An 18021-nucleotide genomic window follows, 5' to 3' on the forward strand; every position below is an offset into this window, starting at 1 on the left:
GTATGTGCAGGACCAATAGACTACATCAACAACACATGCTACCATGCATACGTCGCATTTGTGTTAGTTGGACTCTATTTGAGTTAGAGAGAAAAAAAGTATTTGCAAATAATGACAGACTTCAAAGATGGTCGTTGTAAAACAGCTGCTCACGGAAAGCCATTAGCTCGACTTCAAAGGTCCGTTTCAAACGAGAATTTGCTCATGAAACAATGCTCGGTGGCTCCAAAGAAAGAAATGTCTAACTGCTGTTTGTCTGAAAACAAACTTAATCTTAAAATTTAAACCACGCTGGGAAAGAGGTGCTCAGAAATAGATCTTTTCAGACCACGATATCTGTTCAATATGGGAAGTTTTAAGATGTATTCATAACCTAAGAACTTAACTACAGTTGTCTTTTTGCATTTAAACTTCTCAACATATTTAGATGTGGATGGCAGGAATAGTTTTGGTGTTTTCATGATAAGAGACTTGAGGCCAGAACTCACCAACACAGTAATCTTTTAACTTCCACAGCCTCCAGTAACACCCACAGAGTGAGATGTCTTTACCTGTTTTATCCTCTCTGACTTGGCAAAGCGCACTGGGATGCGCTTGGGCCAACTGCGCTGTCACTCAAACCCATGGCCGCTTTGTGATTGGCCGGTTTGTCCTGGGGCCCCGCCCCTGCTGGCCGGCAGCAGCGTTGAAATGACACCGTGGGAAAGCTGAGCGCTTCAAACGGAGACTCTCCGGGCTAACTTGGTTCAGACGCACGTCTGGAAGACACAACAGGAACACAGAAGGACTATTGTGGACGAATCAAGATGAAGAGGAATCACGATTTCAGCTCCTCGGACAGCGAGTTGGATGAGACTATTGAGGTGGAGAAGGAGAGCGCGGATGAGAATGGGTAAGTTTGGCTCTAAAGTCTGGTTTATCTTACAATGTGGTTTAGATGAATGTGTAGCCCAGATGGTAAACTAGCTTAAATATTTAAGAATTAAGTAAAAAAAAAATCAATGGGATTTTGATTGATCCTCTCTGTTTGGTCTCTTTTAAGGAACATGAGCTCTCCTCTCGGGTCCATGTCTCCAACAACATCAACTCAGGTGCAGGCGAGGAAAAGGCGTCGAGGAGTAAGTACATTTTTTATTTTTTAAAGAAAAACCCGTTTGTGCAGTTGGAAACATTGTGCACGATGTCCATAATTTTTTGTCATATGCACAATACTGAAAATAACCAAAGTTTTGTCTTTCTTCAGATAATTGAGAAACGGCGCCGTGACCGGATCAACAACAGCCTCAGCGAGCTCCGCAGGCTGGTTCCCAGCGCCTTTGAGAAACAGGTAAGCAGCAGGCGACACTCCTTTAATATCACGAATACACATATACACACGCATTTTGATATGAAACCACCGTGTAAATGTATGCTCTGTTGAATTATTATTTACATCTAATTGGCTCCTCTTTTTGTATCTCCCTCGCATTGAAGGGCTCAGCCAAACTGGAGAAAGCAGAGATTTTGCAGATGACTGTTGACCATCTAAAGATGCTTCACGCTGCTGGAGGCAAAGGTATGTCTGGGTTTTTTCATTCATTGTGACGGAAAAACACCTTTCGCGTGTTGAAGAATCACAACCATATGCGTTAGAGGGCAAACTGGATGTGGAATGCTTTTGTGCTCCCTTGGTTATCATTTCTTTAGAAGAAAAACTTCAACTAGTCTGTCTGGTTGTGACTGATTATTTACACTTTCACACTCTTAAAGCCAGCGGCACATCGATTCATGTCAGACAAAGATCCCTCAGATCTGGACTAACTCGTTTTGTTGCAGCTCAGGTGACTTTTTTTTCAACTAATCTTCTGTCTTCTTCTTCTTCGCCCCTCAGGTTATTTTGACGCCCATGCCCTGGCTATGGACTACCGTGGTCTGGGTTTCAGGGAGTGCCTGGCTGAGACGGCCCGATATCTGAGCATAATCGAAGGCTTGGACAGCGCGGACCCTCTGCGGATCCGCCTGGTCTCCCACCTCAACAACTACGCCAGTCAAAGAGAGGCTCACTCTGGCCTGAGTCACCTGGCGTGGGGCTCTGCGTTCGGATCCCCTCCCGCCCACCTGACGCACCCCCTCCTCCTCCAGCACCAGCAGGGGGCACCGTTGGCAGCTTTAACCCGCAGCACCACCAGCAGCCCCCAAACTCCCCTTTCATCTACATCCGCCTCTTCCTCCTCATCCTCTTCTTCTTCATCCTCCTCGTCGGTCGCAGAGACTCACGTCCCAGGCAGGCGCAGCGGCAGTGCCACCCCCCACTCAGATCAAGGCCCGATCCGGGTTCCCCCCACCACTGCGGCTCCCGCCAGCGTACCACACCCGGCCCTGGTCTCCTCATCAGCGTCCAAGCTCTCCCCTCCTCTCCTCTCCTCCCTCTCGGCGTTCCCCTTCCCCTTCAGTGCCTTCCCCATCATCTCCCCCGCCATCAGCGCCCCAATCCCCACGTCCAGTGTGGGCAAACCCTACAGACCCTGGGGAATGGAGATAGGAGCTTTCTGACTGAGATGAAAAACTCATCTCAGTCTACTCAAAGACTCAAGCTGAGCTGGACTTTCAAGGACAAGACTTTTTTTTATTTTCACAGCTAAGAAAATGCTATTTTTTTTCTATGACGTTGACATCCCACAGAGGGGTACACCTAGATATAGGATTTTTACCTTTATTGCTAATGTATTGTGTTTTGTACAGAGGAGAAAAACAGTGAGGAAGGGGATCACGTCTAAAAAGCAAGAGTGATTTATTGTGACTGATATCTGTTCCTGCCCACCCCTTTAGAAGTTTCACCCACTGTTGTCAGCCTATCAGGAATGGCTTTTCCAGATGGTCAACCAGTCGCCGCCCGTCAAGTTCCTGCCTGAAACTGCCCCCCCCCCGCGCCCCTTTGTTTTCCCTCTGTGCTGAAGCACCCAGTGTTGGTGCCCTGGTTACATACAGAGAGGGGGAGTGTGAAAGGAGAACTTGAAGTGGTGGAGCGTCACCCCCTTTTTACAGCATTTTATGGGGTGGAATAACCGAAACCAGGTGTTTGTTTGACAAAATACTGGGAACATAATTTAGCTACCAGCTTGGTTGAAATAAACGTGATTTACCCACAACCTCTGAGGTTCATATGGTGCCCCATTGTTGAGGCTCGCTTCCCTAAGTTATGTTTCCTCTCTACAGTAAATTTAAGGCTTCACATATGTTTCACCAGTGTCTACCAGCTGTTCCACATTTCCTTTTGATTTCTTGTGTAACTGATGCTTGGTTGATTTTTATCACCTAGTTATTTTCTTGTCAAAGTAGCAGCATTACTGATCTGTAATTATCAAGAGGGAGCTCATTTCTATCTGCCACTGTATTTGCTGTAAAAAAAGGCAAAACAGATCAGTTTCCTTCTGTCCGCTTGATGTTGTTGTGTCTCCTGGTAAACCTCACTGTTTGAGTTTGTATATTTTATGGTTGTACAAAGCACAAGCAAGCACTGACGAATCAGATTTTTCCACTTTTCAGAGTTGTCGCTGGTGGTAATGACAACTTCCCTCTAATAAAAGAGTTCTGTAAAATCACCTGAGGCCTTATCAGCATCATGTTATATGTGTGTGTTCATTTTAATGTTTGTCCATGTGTGCGTATGTGATGTTTGTGTGTTTGCTTATTGATGCCTACAGTTTGTGTGTGTGTGTGTGTGTGTGTGTGTGTGTGTGTGTATGTGTGTGTGTGTGTGTGTGTGTGTGTGTGTGTGTGTGTGTGTGTGTGCGCCGTACGTGGCGACGCCTGCTATCAGATGAGGCTGCTTGTTTCTCTCAGCGGCCCTCTGTGTGTGCACAGGAAACCATTAACAAGGAGGGGATATCCTGGACAATAGCAGCCCGGCTGGCCCCATGCGCTCCGTGGGAACTAGAGGAGGAGGAAAGAAGGAGGGAGGGATGGTTGGATGAGGTTGAAGAAGGAAAGGAAGGAGGAATGGAGCATAGAGTGGGGAATGGAGGGAAAAGGGGGAAGAAAGAAACAGGGCAGGGGGGATCAAAAGGGAGAGAAGAAGAAAGGGACTGAAAAGCTGCGAGAAAGGAAGTGTGCACACAGTTTTGTCCCTCTGCCATCGTTTCAGCTCGCACCAGCTGCACCTTCTGTTCTCAGCTCTTGCATGCCGTCAACCTCTCTTGTTGCACCAAAAGTTCATTCACTCGCCAAAAAACTTGCTCTTTCATCTATTTCTCCAAAATGCACACTCTGTCTTTCCTCTGTGATCCCTCTCGTCATTCTCCTTAACCTTTTTATTTTATGGCTGAGGATGATGCAGAGCCAGGTGGTGATGTAAGCTCCACTGCAGCCAAAACCACAAGGTCAATGAGACAACTTGTCTTTTGTCTCCCCCAGCTGGTCATAAATGGTACTTCATCAACTGAGACCATGGAACAGGGAGAGGACAGAGGGAAAGCTAGTGACATTCATTCTTATGTGAAAGTAGCAATAACACAATGTCATAATATGTTACAAGTAAAACTACTGCTTAAAAAATACTTCAATAAATGTACTTAAAGTACCAAAAGCACTAGTAATGCAGAATGACAATAATATGATGCTGGAAGTGTTACATTATTGTGCATATTGAACCATTATTGATGCTTTAAATTGTAAGCAGTAGTTCGCTGTTGAAACATATCAGTGTGGAGCTGATTTTTCCTCTCTATAGTTCCCTTTGTATATAAAAAAGGTGGTAACAAAAACAAAAGCTTTTATTTTTGGGGGCTCCTGATTGGAATAACTTACCTTTATATATCTGGTCTCTGTCAACATTTTGCTAATTTAAAAATGTTTTGTTCTCTCATCTTAAAACAGATTGCCAATGTTTTCAGTACAGGAATTTAATGGAATAAACTGATTTTTAATGTTCTGCTCGACTGTTTGGTAGAGCACATTTTGAGTCACTATATCTTCATGAAAAATGTGATGAACTGGACACAACCTGACTGAGCCATCTCTACCACTCTGTTTTGGAATGTTACGCTAAAAGAATCCACTAGATGTCACTGTGTCTTTGAATAGTAAGCCTTCTCAGTTCTTCTCTTACAGGAAGTTGGCAATAACAAAAGTCACTCCAAACATGATGAGCACTTTTGTTTGGTCAAGTTTTCAAAGGTAAGCATACTTATTAGATATATCATAGTTATCAGAAATATGGGATTTGATACAATAAAGTCTAAGAATTTTCTAAAAAAAACGTGCTTCTATGGTCAAGGTAGTAAAACGAATAATGTAAGTTAAATGATTTGCTTCGAAAGAAAAGTGTGATCATTCTTTGTTGTTAATGTGTAAGCCTACATTTAATGTCATTCCATTATATCTATGCAAAAATCAGCAGTTTGATTTAATTCATTAATTAATGAACATGTTCGACCAAACAGTTGAATTGTCTTTTAATTATAAAATTAGTAATGCTAAGATGATCCATTTACAATTTTTTGGGTAAATAAAAAAAGTTTCTGAGATGTTTTCAAGGTAGCTTAATGTCTAGAATAAATACATGAACATAGTACTAGTACTGGTAATCCTACTAACTTCATGGTAAAAAATGTAAACGTGTTTGAATACTAACATACAGTATTACTAGCATAATAACAGCCAAATGGTTTCTATATTACTTTTACTATGATGCCCCATCTCATCCATTTGGTAGAGACCTATATTAAAAAATCTGTATGGGGGTCTGTTTAAAAAAAACATTGTTTTTGTCATTATTGCCCCAAGGAAATAGAAAATGGAAAGTCCCTAGCTTTTTTCTTAGTGAGGACATTAAAGGGTTAACTTAATGTAAACTTACTGGTTTTTAAGTTGAATCGACTTCACATGCGTTGTGAACTCATGATATGTGAAATTGAAACTTTGGAAAAAACTAATTTGAATGAGTGAATTGGTCCCACCAGGGGAATTGTTATGGGCATTTTCTATTGTTTTCTGATTTTATAGACATTCACAGACCAAATTAATAATTGATTAATTGTAATACAATGAAAATCCACATGGTAATTTGTGTCTCAACACAGTGTTCTAATCTGATATGTTGTTCAAGCGGCATTACCTGAATGCTACATTGGAAACACAACTGAACAGAACACAGTATCTGAAAGAAGTCACTCTCAAAGCCAGCTTCATTCACTGAACCCCAAATCTTTATTAACCACTGCTTGCTCACAAAGATATACGTGGAGAGGAGGGATACACACAAATGGACAGAGGAGAGAAAGAGAGAGGCAGGTAGGGTCGTCTGTCTGTGATGTTGTTACACACTGTAATGGCGTTGGTTTTACTTCACCGGGTCAATATCACATGGCACAAACATTCTGTTATCTACCTGCCATTTCTGCAAAACACACACACACACACACTCACTCGCGCACATCTATTGGCCTACCGTGCGTGTGTGACCGACATTCCTTTAATACACTCATGTACACCTTTACAGATGGCAATACTTTGTTTTAATTGTTGTTGCAACTGTACCTGTTATGGCTTAAATATCTTTCTTGTACCAACCTTTCGGTGGCGCTGACTGTGTCTAGGAGTGAAGTGTGATGATTACAGCAGGAGCTGATGAGATGTTGGGCACTACTCTAGCCTCTATGAAATGGAGAAAGCTGCAATTTATTTGTATTTTCTCCAATTTAAGATTCACAGTAACTTCCACTCCAGCGTTCTTGAGATGCACTTTAACCTCAGTTGTGTTGTATAGTACAGTAACTTGTGATTGTAAGCTGAGGAATATAAGAGGCCCGCCATTGGTCAAGGATGTTATGTAAGCTTTCCGGTGCCAAATGGACAGAATTTTAGCGAGCTCCTCCTGAGCTCTGTGCCGTGATTGGCTAAATGCCTGCCCATGTGGAGAGCGTGTGAGTGAGTGCTTCTACAGTATGTACGTATGTGGAGAGATGAAGAGGTCGCAGACGGAGGGAAGGAGGATGAGGATGGGCTCATTAAATGCTATGGTGTTCTCCTGTGGTACAATCACCATCTACCTCACAGGAGTGGATGTGCAGCGACAACTTGCAGTCTCCAAAGAAAGCAAACTGTCCCCGTTCCTTCTGGCAACTCTCCCGCCCATGTCCCTCGCTAATTGGAACATTGGCAAACTCTGGATGGAAAATCACTCCAACCAAACACAGATCCAGTTCTGTTTCCAGATCTGCTAGGTCAAATGAGTGCCCATTCGCAGGGATGAGGGAACGGAGCCAGCATGCGGGCCTTGTGACGACGCAACCAATCGCAGCACACATCAGCTAGCTGGCAAACTCACAACAAACACCTACGCCTGAAATGATTCTCAGGCTGAAATGAACAAAACAAAAGCATGAAATTAACAAATAATTACATCCATATTTTAAGCAGGAGAGAGGAAACTTATATAGAAAAAATGGCACACTGCAATCAATACTTTTGCTGCTTGTATCGTACTGTATATAACAAAAAAAGAAGTATTTACAAAAACCAATACCCACTGTCGCATGTCAATTAGATTTTTTTTCTTCTCATTTGAAACGGGGCAAAAACATTCTTTTTGGGAAGAGTGGGTTGGAGACATTAATTTTTCTTTTTTTGCCTAAATTATTTTTGCTGTTTTTTTCCACCCCCACCCCCATTTGAACCTCCCACTGTCTCGGGGTGGCGTCTCAGGCTGTGGTAGTTTCATAGTAGTATGGGGGGAGTATGGCGGAGGGGTGGAGAAGGTGGGGACATGTGGGATAAGGTGGGGAGAGGGGTGTTCCTCAGGGTAGGTGGTGGTGGTTGGGGTTGGGGGGATTGGAGGTGGGACGTAGAACCTGTTGGGGCTTCTCACGCTGTCACTTCTTCTCTCAACTCCTTGTTCCGGCGCACCTCCTGAGCATGCCTCTCCTAGAAAAAACACAGATTGAGCGTGTCATGGTTTTCTCTGCAGCCAGGCCTTTCCTGACATTCACTTCCTGCTCACTTCACCATTCCTCTTCTTTGACCTTTGTAGTGAAAGCTTACTTCATATCTTTTTTATCAGACCTAAATCTTCTCTGAAAGGTGCTCCATTACGGATATCAAGTGTATCAGCCCTCCTTACCCTTTTTAAAAAAATCATTCTCCTGTCACTTGTTATAAATCCTCTCACTCTTTCATCGCACTCCTCAGCAGGAGCCAGTTGTATCAGTTGCACTGCCTTAGTTCAGACTTATAGCTGCAACATAAGTGGATATTTACGCGTCATTAAATTAAAACTACTTGCACCACAAATATAGCTGATTCTTGCATAGTTATTATCGAGTTTATAAGCCCGGTAACTGCCTGGAGTAATTATTCCGTAGCTAACTGAGCCAACTACAACCACAAAGCTAGTGTTAGCCTGCTAACCCATAACTCGTTCATAGTGAAGAGTAAAAAAGGTAGCCAATAGAATAAGGCTGACACAAATAACATTGTATACCTCGAAGCTTCAGTTACATTAGCCTTATCAGAAATTTCCTGTTCACTCTAAACCTTATGAATATCACTAAATGTTATGTTGTGATGCTACAGTGACTTCCTGTGTACATTGACTTCCTGTGTACATTGTTGGCTGCTTTTGATTGAACCCCGCTAACTATTGTTTTCTTGCAACCAGTTTTTACATTATTTGACACATTTTTTTTTGTTTTAATGTGCACCCAAATTTACTGTAAATCACTAATTTTAAATAAATAAATAAATAGGAGCTTACTGTTTATATTAATAAAACGTACTGTACAGATAATATAATTCAACAGTTAAATCCAAATAATCAGAATAATTGAGAGATTTTTTTTTTTTTTCAGATTTATGACCCAAGCATATCTACGTCTCTGCTCCTCACCCTCTCCTGCAGGCGCTCCATTATGGCAGCCAGGTAAGCCTGCCGGTTCTCCTCGATGTGCTCCATCTTCACCTGGAGCTTCTCCTCCGCCATGCGGCTGAAGTTGCTGTTCTCCTCCATGGCCTTCAGCAGGACGTCACGCTCGTGGTCCCGCTTCTCAGCCAGGGCCCGGAGTACCTGTGCCTCCTGGGACTGGAAGGAAGAGAGACGGTCAGCAGGAGGGGAAATGAGTCGGAGAGCAAGGGGTCGATAGGGAGACAGTCATTTACTGAAAACCACCCGATTGATTTTTCTTAGAATTGAAGCATGACTCAGCGCTGTTGCAACTAATCAGACTTATTAATGCTAACTATAAAAATGTCTGGAGGTGAGAGAATTTCTCTCCTTGACACCTTCATTCTCTCTTGGCATTTACTGTGATACAAATGATAAACTGAATGTTTGACCCACAGTATTGGAAATCTGATGTTTGGGGATGCAGACAATGTGAAACTGAGCTATTGATTTTAATGATTGATTTGTTGGTGGGCTGCTGGATATGCCAGCTGCTTGTATTGACTGAATTGACATTCAAATCAATGAGATGCATGAATTAGCCAATGTTGGATTAGAGTTTTCAGTGGTCAATGTGACCCATGACAAACCAAACATCCAGCCATCAAATTAGATGTCAAGTGAAGTCTAGTAGTTATTACAGCATCACTATACCAGCAGCACTTCTTCTCATGTTTTGGGTCAGAAATGGTTTTGTTTGGGTATCAAAAAAAGCTTTTTGTGGCTTATAAAAGCAAAGTGATGCGTGGCAGCTGGGTGCAATGAAAATTAATGGAAACGTCCTTACTCTCCTCCGTTCCTCAGCTGCCTCCAGTTTCTTCTGGATGTCCTCCAGGGAAACGTCCCTCTTTGGGGGGGTGGTGACGCAGTGGGCAGCATCAGACACAGGAGAGGTCGGCTTCAGGATGACCTCAAAGGCCTGGCCTGAGGCCCGCTTGTTAATGGGCTTGATGGCCATGTCTGCATGTGTGTGCATTAACGTGTAAGAAAGACAGACAGAAACAGTCTTTTGTTTAATTTTAATTCAAGCACGTTTTTCATAAAGAAGATGGAAATATAAATCTGTTTGATTGCCACGTACCGTCAAAGTCACCCATGATGTTTTTGGGGGTCTCCGGGTACAGACAAGAGCAGATGAATGAGAGAACTGAGATCTCCTTCATCTTCTCTTTGTAAGCTGCGGAGGAAACAAGAAACATGAAACATGACTGTGTGTTAACTGACTGTGTGTATGTAAACTGAGTGCACACATGCACATACACAAAATATCATTAGCCTACTAACATACAAAAAGAAGAAACATCATTAACCCACTTCTACCTCCACAGGAGGTCTTTGATGTAAATAATTATTCATCAAGTCCTCCAAAAAGAAAACCTCATCAAAAGATGTCTCGTGCTCGAGCTGCCCTGGGTTTTGGATGCATTTTGTGGCTTTTGTTTTTACCGAGCTGCGAGGGGAGCTGGATGGATGTGTCCTTATTTGGCCTAATTTCCCCAACAGCCAAGATGCTGCCATCCCCGCAGGATTCCCCACACATCATCAGCTATGCATTATTATTCATTAACAAAGTCAGACCAATGCCCTATTGCCTCCCAGCCGTTCTGAGACTAACACCAAAAAACACCATAATTTCTTTTGTTTGTGTTTTGGCTTTTACGATGGATGTTGGGATAACGTTTGGGTTGTTTGTTATCTTCTTTGTCTGTGGCTTGTGGATAGAGGCTAATAGTTGAGGGTTTAGCTTATCAGCACAACACAGCAATAAGACTGTCCAACCCTGGGTCATTTATGGTTCAAAAAGTTAATAACACTGAGGCAAAGCTGGCATCAAATCATACTGGTTGTATTTGGCAACCTGCTTCTGCTCAATAGGGCGGGACAAAGTGCTCCAAAGGGCAGACGGTAAAAAAACAGAAAACTGAAGAACACCCAACCTTGTCTAACCTTGATTTTTTATTTATTTATTGGCATCTACTACTTTGTAATGTGAGCCCAGAGTTCAGCGGCAGTCCCTGTAGGGAGAATGGCAAAAATATCTGCAACGCACAGCAGCTTGTGAAATATTCTGCTTCTGCTCATGGCTGCTGTGTTCTGTCAAGGTACACTGTCCCATGGAGGAGATTTGCATACCAACTGTCATAATATAACATAATCCATCACCCAGAGTACAGGTCCTGCAGGGCTGAAGGGTGCCACGTTGATTTATGATTTGCAGAGAGCTACAATAGCATAGCCCAAAATGAGATTCGCTGTGAAAGAGCTTCACCGTGGTGGGGTATATGGTGTACAGTATGATTAATACAAATCCTCTTCCTCACTCATATTCCCTGCTCACTCTCTCCTCCTCTTGTCTCTGCGTCTCACTTTCTGCCCTGCAGACTGGCAGACGCCACCGTAATGTGATCAACTCTCAGATGTAGCTCTCACTACTCTCTCATGGCCTTGTTAACCCCTTCCCTGAGGAGGAAGCGTGAGAGGGTGGGAGCATGGGAGGGGTTTAAAAAAGGAGAGGGGTTGAGTAGGAATGGAGATAAAGGTGTTTTAGAGAAACACAAAACTGTCAGATGAAAGGAAAGAGAGGTTGGAGGAAGATGGAGAAAATGTTTGGCTGCTTCACCGTCATGGTAACACCTTTCTGATATAAACATGAATCCCAGACAGGAAGATTAAAGACCAGTAAAGGGGGCAGCTCCCAGTGGGACTTCCAGCCACCATCAACTGCCCCGAGGACAGCCTAATGGAAGCAGCCACTGCAGGTGAATGGCGCTTTCATTTGTAATTAGCGGACTGCACCATTTCTGCTGACAAAAGGGGGAGAGGGCAGAGCTTTTGGAGGGTTGTCACAGGCTCATTAAGTGCGGTGTATAAGACCCCAGTAGCCATTTTCTCCCACACACAACCCCACTTAACCGCTCAAGACTCAAGCAGTTAACAATTCAGTGGAGCAGGTAATTTGAGTTAAGTGCTCATGGAGCAGATCATCAGAGATTCTTGTTCAGTGTTTGTCACATTCTGGGTGATTTTCTGTGTTCAATAATATTTTCATTTAGATCTAGATTTTTAGTTTTGGCCTGATTATTTTCTCAAAGAATTGGCTATTTTGTTGGGTCTATAAAATATAAAAAAATTGTCCCGTTCACAATTTCCCAGAGCTCATAACGATGTCATTGATTGTCTTGTTTTGTACAACTAACAATCCAAAACCCAGAACGATTCCATTTACAATTATATCAAACAAAGAAAAGCAGCAAACCATCAAATGTTTACTAGGGATTCATCAATTATCAAAATAGTTGCAGAATTATTTTCTGTCGATCGTTTGATTGTTTGTCAAATCGTTGCAGCTCTATCCTGGTTTGTTGAGTTTTATTATCTGACTATCAGAGCTTCGTGGAAGATAAGCACTCACTGTAAATTGAAACAGCTCTCTATCTTCTGCACTTTTTTTTTTAATATCCTAATCAGAAATATATGAGATTCTCCATTGTGCAAAAATATGAAATTGCCTCTGTATTTCTCCTGTGAGAATAGATCTTTTCCTTCTGTAACCGCTGCAGTAATAAGCCCATTCCCAGTAGGTCAGGCACATAAAAATGGCAAATGATCCAGAATGAAGTTCCACAGCAGGAAGTGTCCAAACACCAGCGTCGGTTCAAAGATATCGGCTGAGTTTCAGACATGCTGGGTCAGTCAAAATCATTTCAGACAGACATGACACCACACCAATGCTCCCACTCCACTCCAGCAGGCTGGTTTCAACCAGCCTGCTCTGCATCCTCTCAGAGAGCTGCTCCTCCTGCTCCGACCACAGACACACAGCCAGCAAACTGCACTGCATCTTCCAATCCATCAGCCAAAGAGTGTAGATCATCAGTATCTACTGTACGTCCTCCCCCGCAAGCATCCCTCTTCCCCAGCACCTTCTGCATCCCCAAGCCCCCGTTTCATCTGTTGCTGATGTATTCTCCCTCTCAATCCCAATTTTCTCTTTTTTTAGTCTACATATCGCTCCACTCTCTGCATCTCATGGGAGCTTCAATTCTGCGTTAGCAAAAACCACCACACCTCTGTTTGGTACATTTATTTCTCTCTGCCACACTCTTCCTCTCTGCCATCTTCCTCTTCTAAATACCCAACCCCTATCCTAAAAAATTAAACTGGCAATAGAGTCGCTTTGAGCAAAAAGGCACAAAGTGAGAAACATAAGTAAGACACTGTTGACAAGGCTACGAGCAAACTGTGACCGTGTGTATCGCAGCGTTTACTGCCTTCCTGGGTCCAGTAACCTGGCAGCAATATGGGCTTGGCGTCTGTGTTCGGCATATACAGGCCCTTTACAGCTGTGCCACCCAGCAACAATATAGTCACAAAATTATGAAGATATTACCACGGCAAAATTGGCTATTAAATAAAACTATACGACACCCAGATGATCAAGGGCAAGTCAAGTAATTTGATGTAGGAGGGATGGGCTGATGGGCCACACCCTGTGTCCACCAAATCAGTGCACAATGCTGCAAATAAGGATATTTTTCAATTGATCAATAATCTTTTGGTTTATATAATTTCCAATAATAAATACAGAAAATGTCAATCGATTAAATAATTAATCAACCAGTTGCTCCAGATCAGTGCATTATTAAAAGTGCAGACCATAGAGGGAGCTGTGTGTAACGTCCAGAATTTACCATTTAAAACACCTGAGGATAACATCAAATTTGCCAAACTACGACGCTAAAATCTCTAAACTGTCTCATCCTGATGTTGATTTTCACAAGTGATGAACAAATCATGAGAGTATGGCGTACCATCACCGCTGGATTGATGTCACCTCTTCCTCGCAGCCTCGTTTTAAAGAGCAGCAGTCTACTGAACCAGGAATGGGAGTGTGCTGCATTGATCGATGAGACTCGGCGATAAATCAGCATGAATTATGAGTCCGGGAGTCTTTTGAGCTTTATACACATGGACCATTAAGACAATAGTGATGCGGGTGATAAGATGAGAAATGAAGCTGCGTTTGGATGTGAGTAGTTGCTTTAAATTGATGATGCCCGAGAAGCCTCTGTTTCTGCACACAAAGGAATTGATTTATAGGGGAACCAGCTGAATGACCACACCTAATTGGATATGACAAGTGTGCATGATAAGATCAGGAAAAGGGCTTAAGAGGCCTTAATGCACACGGAAGTGGTTGTTAGCACGCGTTTGTTTGTGGGATAGTTGATACATCTTGTTAGAGGCTTTAGGATGTCTCTATCGACAGCTCTCAGCTTCAAGGAAGGAAAAAACCTGCAATCACATATATACATACATATTCATCCTGTCTTCTATAATCCTACAATTGTCATTGTTTATTGACAAATGAATCCTACGGTGTTTTTGCTAGAATTAAATTCCACATGTGTTTCTGTAGCCGACATGAACTCAATGACCTGCTGGGTGCTGACTGGCATGATGACTGCTTTCACCCAGAGTGTCTGCTCCCTGCCCATCCCCTCCAGCCTGCCCACGGCTCGAATCACGGAGGAAGGAAAAGGAGGAGGAGGAAGAGGAGGAGGAGAGGGGAATAAATATAACAGTCAGGGCTTGATTGCCGGTGTCCCTCAGCGCAGACACCATGCAGGACCCCTTACCACTGTCTGTCTGCATGCCCCTCCATCCATCAAGTGCTTAGTCAAGCAGAAAACAAACAGACTATCCCCTAGACTGGCCACACGCACTTTGCACTTTTCAGCCTTAATACGCACCCCTTAAAGCAAACACACTATCTTTAATGTCAGATATGATTATAGGCTTCTTTTCGATAAAGCCTGCAGGTCACGTCTGGTGTTTATAGGCCTCCCAAAGTGATATGTTCAAATAATCTAATTAACACATAAATAAGAAAATATATAAAGCCTTGATGTGGAAATCCATAGGATGGCACACATACGAGGCCTACCACCTGCCATACCATGCAATCTATTTTTTTTATTTCTATCAAATACTGTCACATTACTACTAACGCCTCAATAATAATACAGTTATCCAATATAATAGGTCATGTTTACAGTCTATAACCCTCCAAATAGGATTGGGTTCTGAAATTCCTGAGACGACATTCATTTTCATCGCCAGTCGTAAATTCTTCCCTGGACTGCAAAGCAATTCTGGAAAAGGATGCTCTTTTTATCATCTCTCTCTCTCTCTCTCTTTTTCTCTCTCTCTCTCTCTCTCTCTCTCTCTCTCTCTCCCTCTCTCTCTTATTCATGCCTTTTAGCGGTCACCCACAAAATTGGTTGCGCAGGCTTTCCAGTACAGCTACATACTGTAGGATGGCCCAGTTTCCATAAGGAGATTTGTCACGGTAAAACATTTCACACCCTGGAGAGAGCGGCTGGCTTGCTATGAAGGGAACGGAGATGTTGGGTGGGGTCGCTGGCGCTGCATTATGCTGCACGGCTCTGAGTCAGGTGCGGCAGGCAGGCATCGACAAAATGCTGCTGTGTGAGGAAATAAAAATCGCCTTTCTTGTGTCGATATGGATTAATTATCTTTCATTCGCTTGCTTTAAAAGTGAAATTTAAAAAATATGCGTCACTGATTTTGCAAACTGAATCTCATATTGATCGCCACTAATTTGGATTTAGGATCAAGCAATAACCACACAAAAAAATACTCTTAAAAGAAAGATTGAAAAACTGAATAATTCTGCTTCAATTTTGCAACTTCACTGTAAAGGAGTGACTTGCAGTGGAGTTTGGCCGCTCCCTCTAATCAACCAACCCTCAGCATCCTTTTGTGCCATGGGTGTCGCCACAGTATCTCAGCATCCTCAAACCTGCGAAGACGCTGCTATCTCACAAAAAGAAAATAAAGTCAATGTGCAAAAACTCACCGATTGCGGTCTTAGCCATTTCTGTACGGTGGTGGTGGTGTCGGAGCCGGTTGAGCAGAGGAAGGTGCGTCGGTTGCTGGATGCGGTATCTCGGGGAGAGGGGACTGCTGGTAAGGCACTGAGTCAGCAGAGACGGGACTGCCGGTGCGCCTGGTGGTCTGGTATGAGCTGCGTCAGGTCAGCGGGAAATAACTAGAACTAAACCGGAAGTGGTCTGATTAGCCCTTCAGAATAAAGGACATGTACCAATTATGAACATGGATTGACGCAGTAGAATGTCGATAATACGATCATAGACTACTCTGATATTATGTTTAGAGGCAAAGATTAGTCAATTTATCAATGGGCAGAAAATGAATTGGCGATTGTCACTAATTTTAAATACAGAAACATAAAACAATTCCCTGGTCCTCACTTATTATGTCTATGATAGTAAACTGAATTGAAAATTAAAAATGTTGTCACATAAAAAATAGGCTATATGAATAGCCTACATCATCATCTTGTGCTGTGAGAAAATATAAGATGTACCCTATATGTTTCACTATCATCTGACATTTTCTAGCCTAGACCAGCTGCTTAATCGAGAAAATAATCAACAGATGCATTGATATTGATAGTAATTTTTAGGTTGGTTGCAGACCTAGCATGTTGCACAATATGCACGGAAGGGAAACGCACAACTTTTAAAGTTAATGGTAACTATTTGTTCTAGCAACTTACCCTAAAAGGAGAGAGACAATGCTTTGGTAAGGCTGGGTTATGTTGAGTTTCTCATACAGAGAGAGATTTAGCATTGGCAAACAGTCAATGACACCTTGACCCACATTAAGATGAGCCATATTTTAAAAGGCTTTATTGTGAAACGACTGACAGGAAGTCTCAACATATCACAATCTGGTGGGTTTTACACTGGGTCACTAATGAGCGTTTATGTGCCTCCTATAGCTATCATGCACCCCTTGACGAGCCTCCCCTTTCTCAAAGGCTTGACAAACCCCATGGCCCCTTATGGAGCGTTCAGGTCCTCAACAGGATGGGTGTTTCCCTCTTTGTTTCTGTGTCGATGAGTAGGTAGAGCACAGTTCTGCTATCTGTCCATGCTGCGAGGAAGAATGACTCTTCACAAGAGAACATTAAGATCTAAATAAAAATGTAAATAAGATTTTCATACCATTTGGATGTTAGGCCTTGTAAACCTAAACATGCATGTCATTCTGGGAGAATCAGGGAGAAGGAGAATTACAGTTTTCATATCTCATATTAAATAATACCCGCGGCTTAACGCATCCCTATAATAGTGAATGTATACAGTCAAAAGGCCAAATCATACCAGTGATCATCTCTATGTAACCGCAGAAAATACTGATGGTGAAATCATAACCTGCCAAATAGGTGGGTGGAATCATTAAATCAACAACCACTAGGCAGCAGCACATCTCAGGTTATATGCGCTTGAGGAATGTATGGTTTGAAGGAAACTATTTTACAAGACACCACCTGCACAATCATGCAGTGTATAGGCTGGCCAAGCTCCATGCACACTCAGCAAGACGTGTCCACTTTACTTCATATCAGGTTTTTGCAGTTATCGGCATGTTTGTGCGAGTTTTATTGACAACTGAATATGTGCATTAAACACAGAGGCGACCACCACGTTCATACACCACCTCCATGTTCCTTATCAAAAGGCGTGTGTTTGTAAAGATAGCAGTTCATAGGCCAGGGCTACTGTTTATTTAAGGCGATACGCAAATGTCAAGATACGTATATGAATGGTCACTAATTAACCAGAAGAGAGTTTTTAGTTGTGGCTCGTATGATGCTGTAGATATGAACAGTTCATGAACATAAAATATTTAAAGTAAGCGTCTACAAGAAAATATATAAGCTTTCAAAAATATAAATTGCTTGAATGCTCGAATCAGATCAGGCTGTACAATAGAGGCTAGATAAACAAGATGAAAATAAAGTGCAGTTTAACAAATGAAACAGGTGTGACCGCATCACCGCTCAAACGTAAATCAATACGCTGCTGCTTTCACGTTTGTGTTTAGTTTACTGTCTTTATTTACTCTCTGTATTTATGTATATATAACGTTCGTGTTTGACTGGTTGTGTCCCCGTCATAGCCACTCTGGTGGGTGGTGCCCGGCCCTTAGGCTGTAGATGATGATGATGATGATGATGATATAAGGTGGAGCTTACTGCAGACGTTCAC

General features: G+C 42.7%; 2 protein-coding genes across 2 annotated transcripts; one reads left to right on the forward strand and one right to left on the reverse strand.

Moving 5' to 3' along the window:
• The first annotated feature begins 735 nt into the window (after positions 1–735).
• hey1 (hes-related family bHLH transcription factor with YRPW motif 1) lies at positions 736–3581 on the forward strand. The gene is made up of 5 exons (XM_068728528.1): positions 736–892; positions 1043–1118; positions 1244–1327; positions 1474–1555; positions 1871–3581. The coding sequence occupies exons 1-5, from the start codon at positions 807–809 to the stop codon at positions 2530–2532; spliced, it is 990 nt and encodes a 329-aa protein (XP_068584629.1). The 5' UTR covers positions 736–806; the 3' UTR covers positions 2533–3581.
• A 2582-nt stretch (positions 3582–6163) lies between these two features.
• On the reverse strand, positions 6164–15958 carry stmn2b (stathmin 2b). The gene is made up of 5 exons (XM_068728428.1): positions 15801–15958; positions 9999–10094; positions 9705–9877; positions 8864–9055; positions 6164–7902 (listed from the first exon to the last, which is right to left on the reverse strand). Exons 1-5 carry the CDS (start codon positions 15817–15819, stop codon positions 7843–7845), a joined length of 540 nt encoding a protein of 179 aa, XP_068584529.1. The 5' UTR covers positions 15820–15958; the 3' UTR covers positions 6164–7842.
• Between the last annotated feature and the right edge of the window lie 2063 nt (positions 15959–18021).

This window comes from Cebidichthys violaceus, unplaced genomic scaffold, assembly GCF_023349555.1.
Source record: "Cebidichthys violaceus isolate CVI_PGR_0920_01 unplaced genomic scaffold, fCebVio1.0.p SCAF_42, whole genome shotgun sequence".
Lineage (NCBI taxonomy): Eukaryota > Metazoa > Chordata > Actinopteri > Perciformes > Stichaeidae > Cebidichthys > Cebidichthys violaceus.

Excerpts from the sequence above, each read along its gene's own strand:
- hey1 (XM_068728528.1), top strand. The coding sequence starts at position 807 with ATGAAGAGGAATCACGATTTCAGCTCCTCGGACAGCGAGTTGGATGAG. Across the intron at positions 1,328-1,473 it reads CCAGCGCCTTTGAGAAACAG|GGCTCAGCCAAACTGGAGAA; the intron begins GTAAGCAGCAGG and ends CTCGCATTGAAG. Across the intron at positions 1,556-1,870 it reads TCACGCTGCTGGAGGCAAAG|GTTATTTTGACGCCCATGCC; the intron begins GTATGTCTGGGT and ends TTCGCCCCTCAG.
- stmn2b (XM_068728428.1), bottom strand. Across the intron at positions 9,878-9,998 it reads CATCATGGGTGACTTTGACG|ACATGGCCATCAAGCCCATT; the intron begins GTACGTGGCAAT and ends ACACACATGCAG. Across the intron at positions 9,056-9,704 it reads CAGCTGAGGAACGGAGGAGA|TCCCAGGAGGCACAGGTACT; the intron begins GTAAGGACGTTT and ends TCTTCCTTCCAG.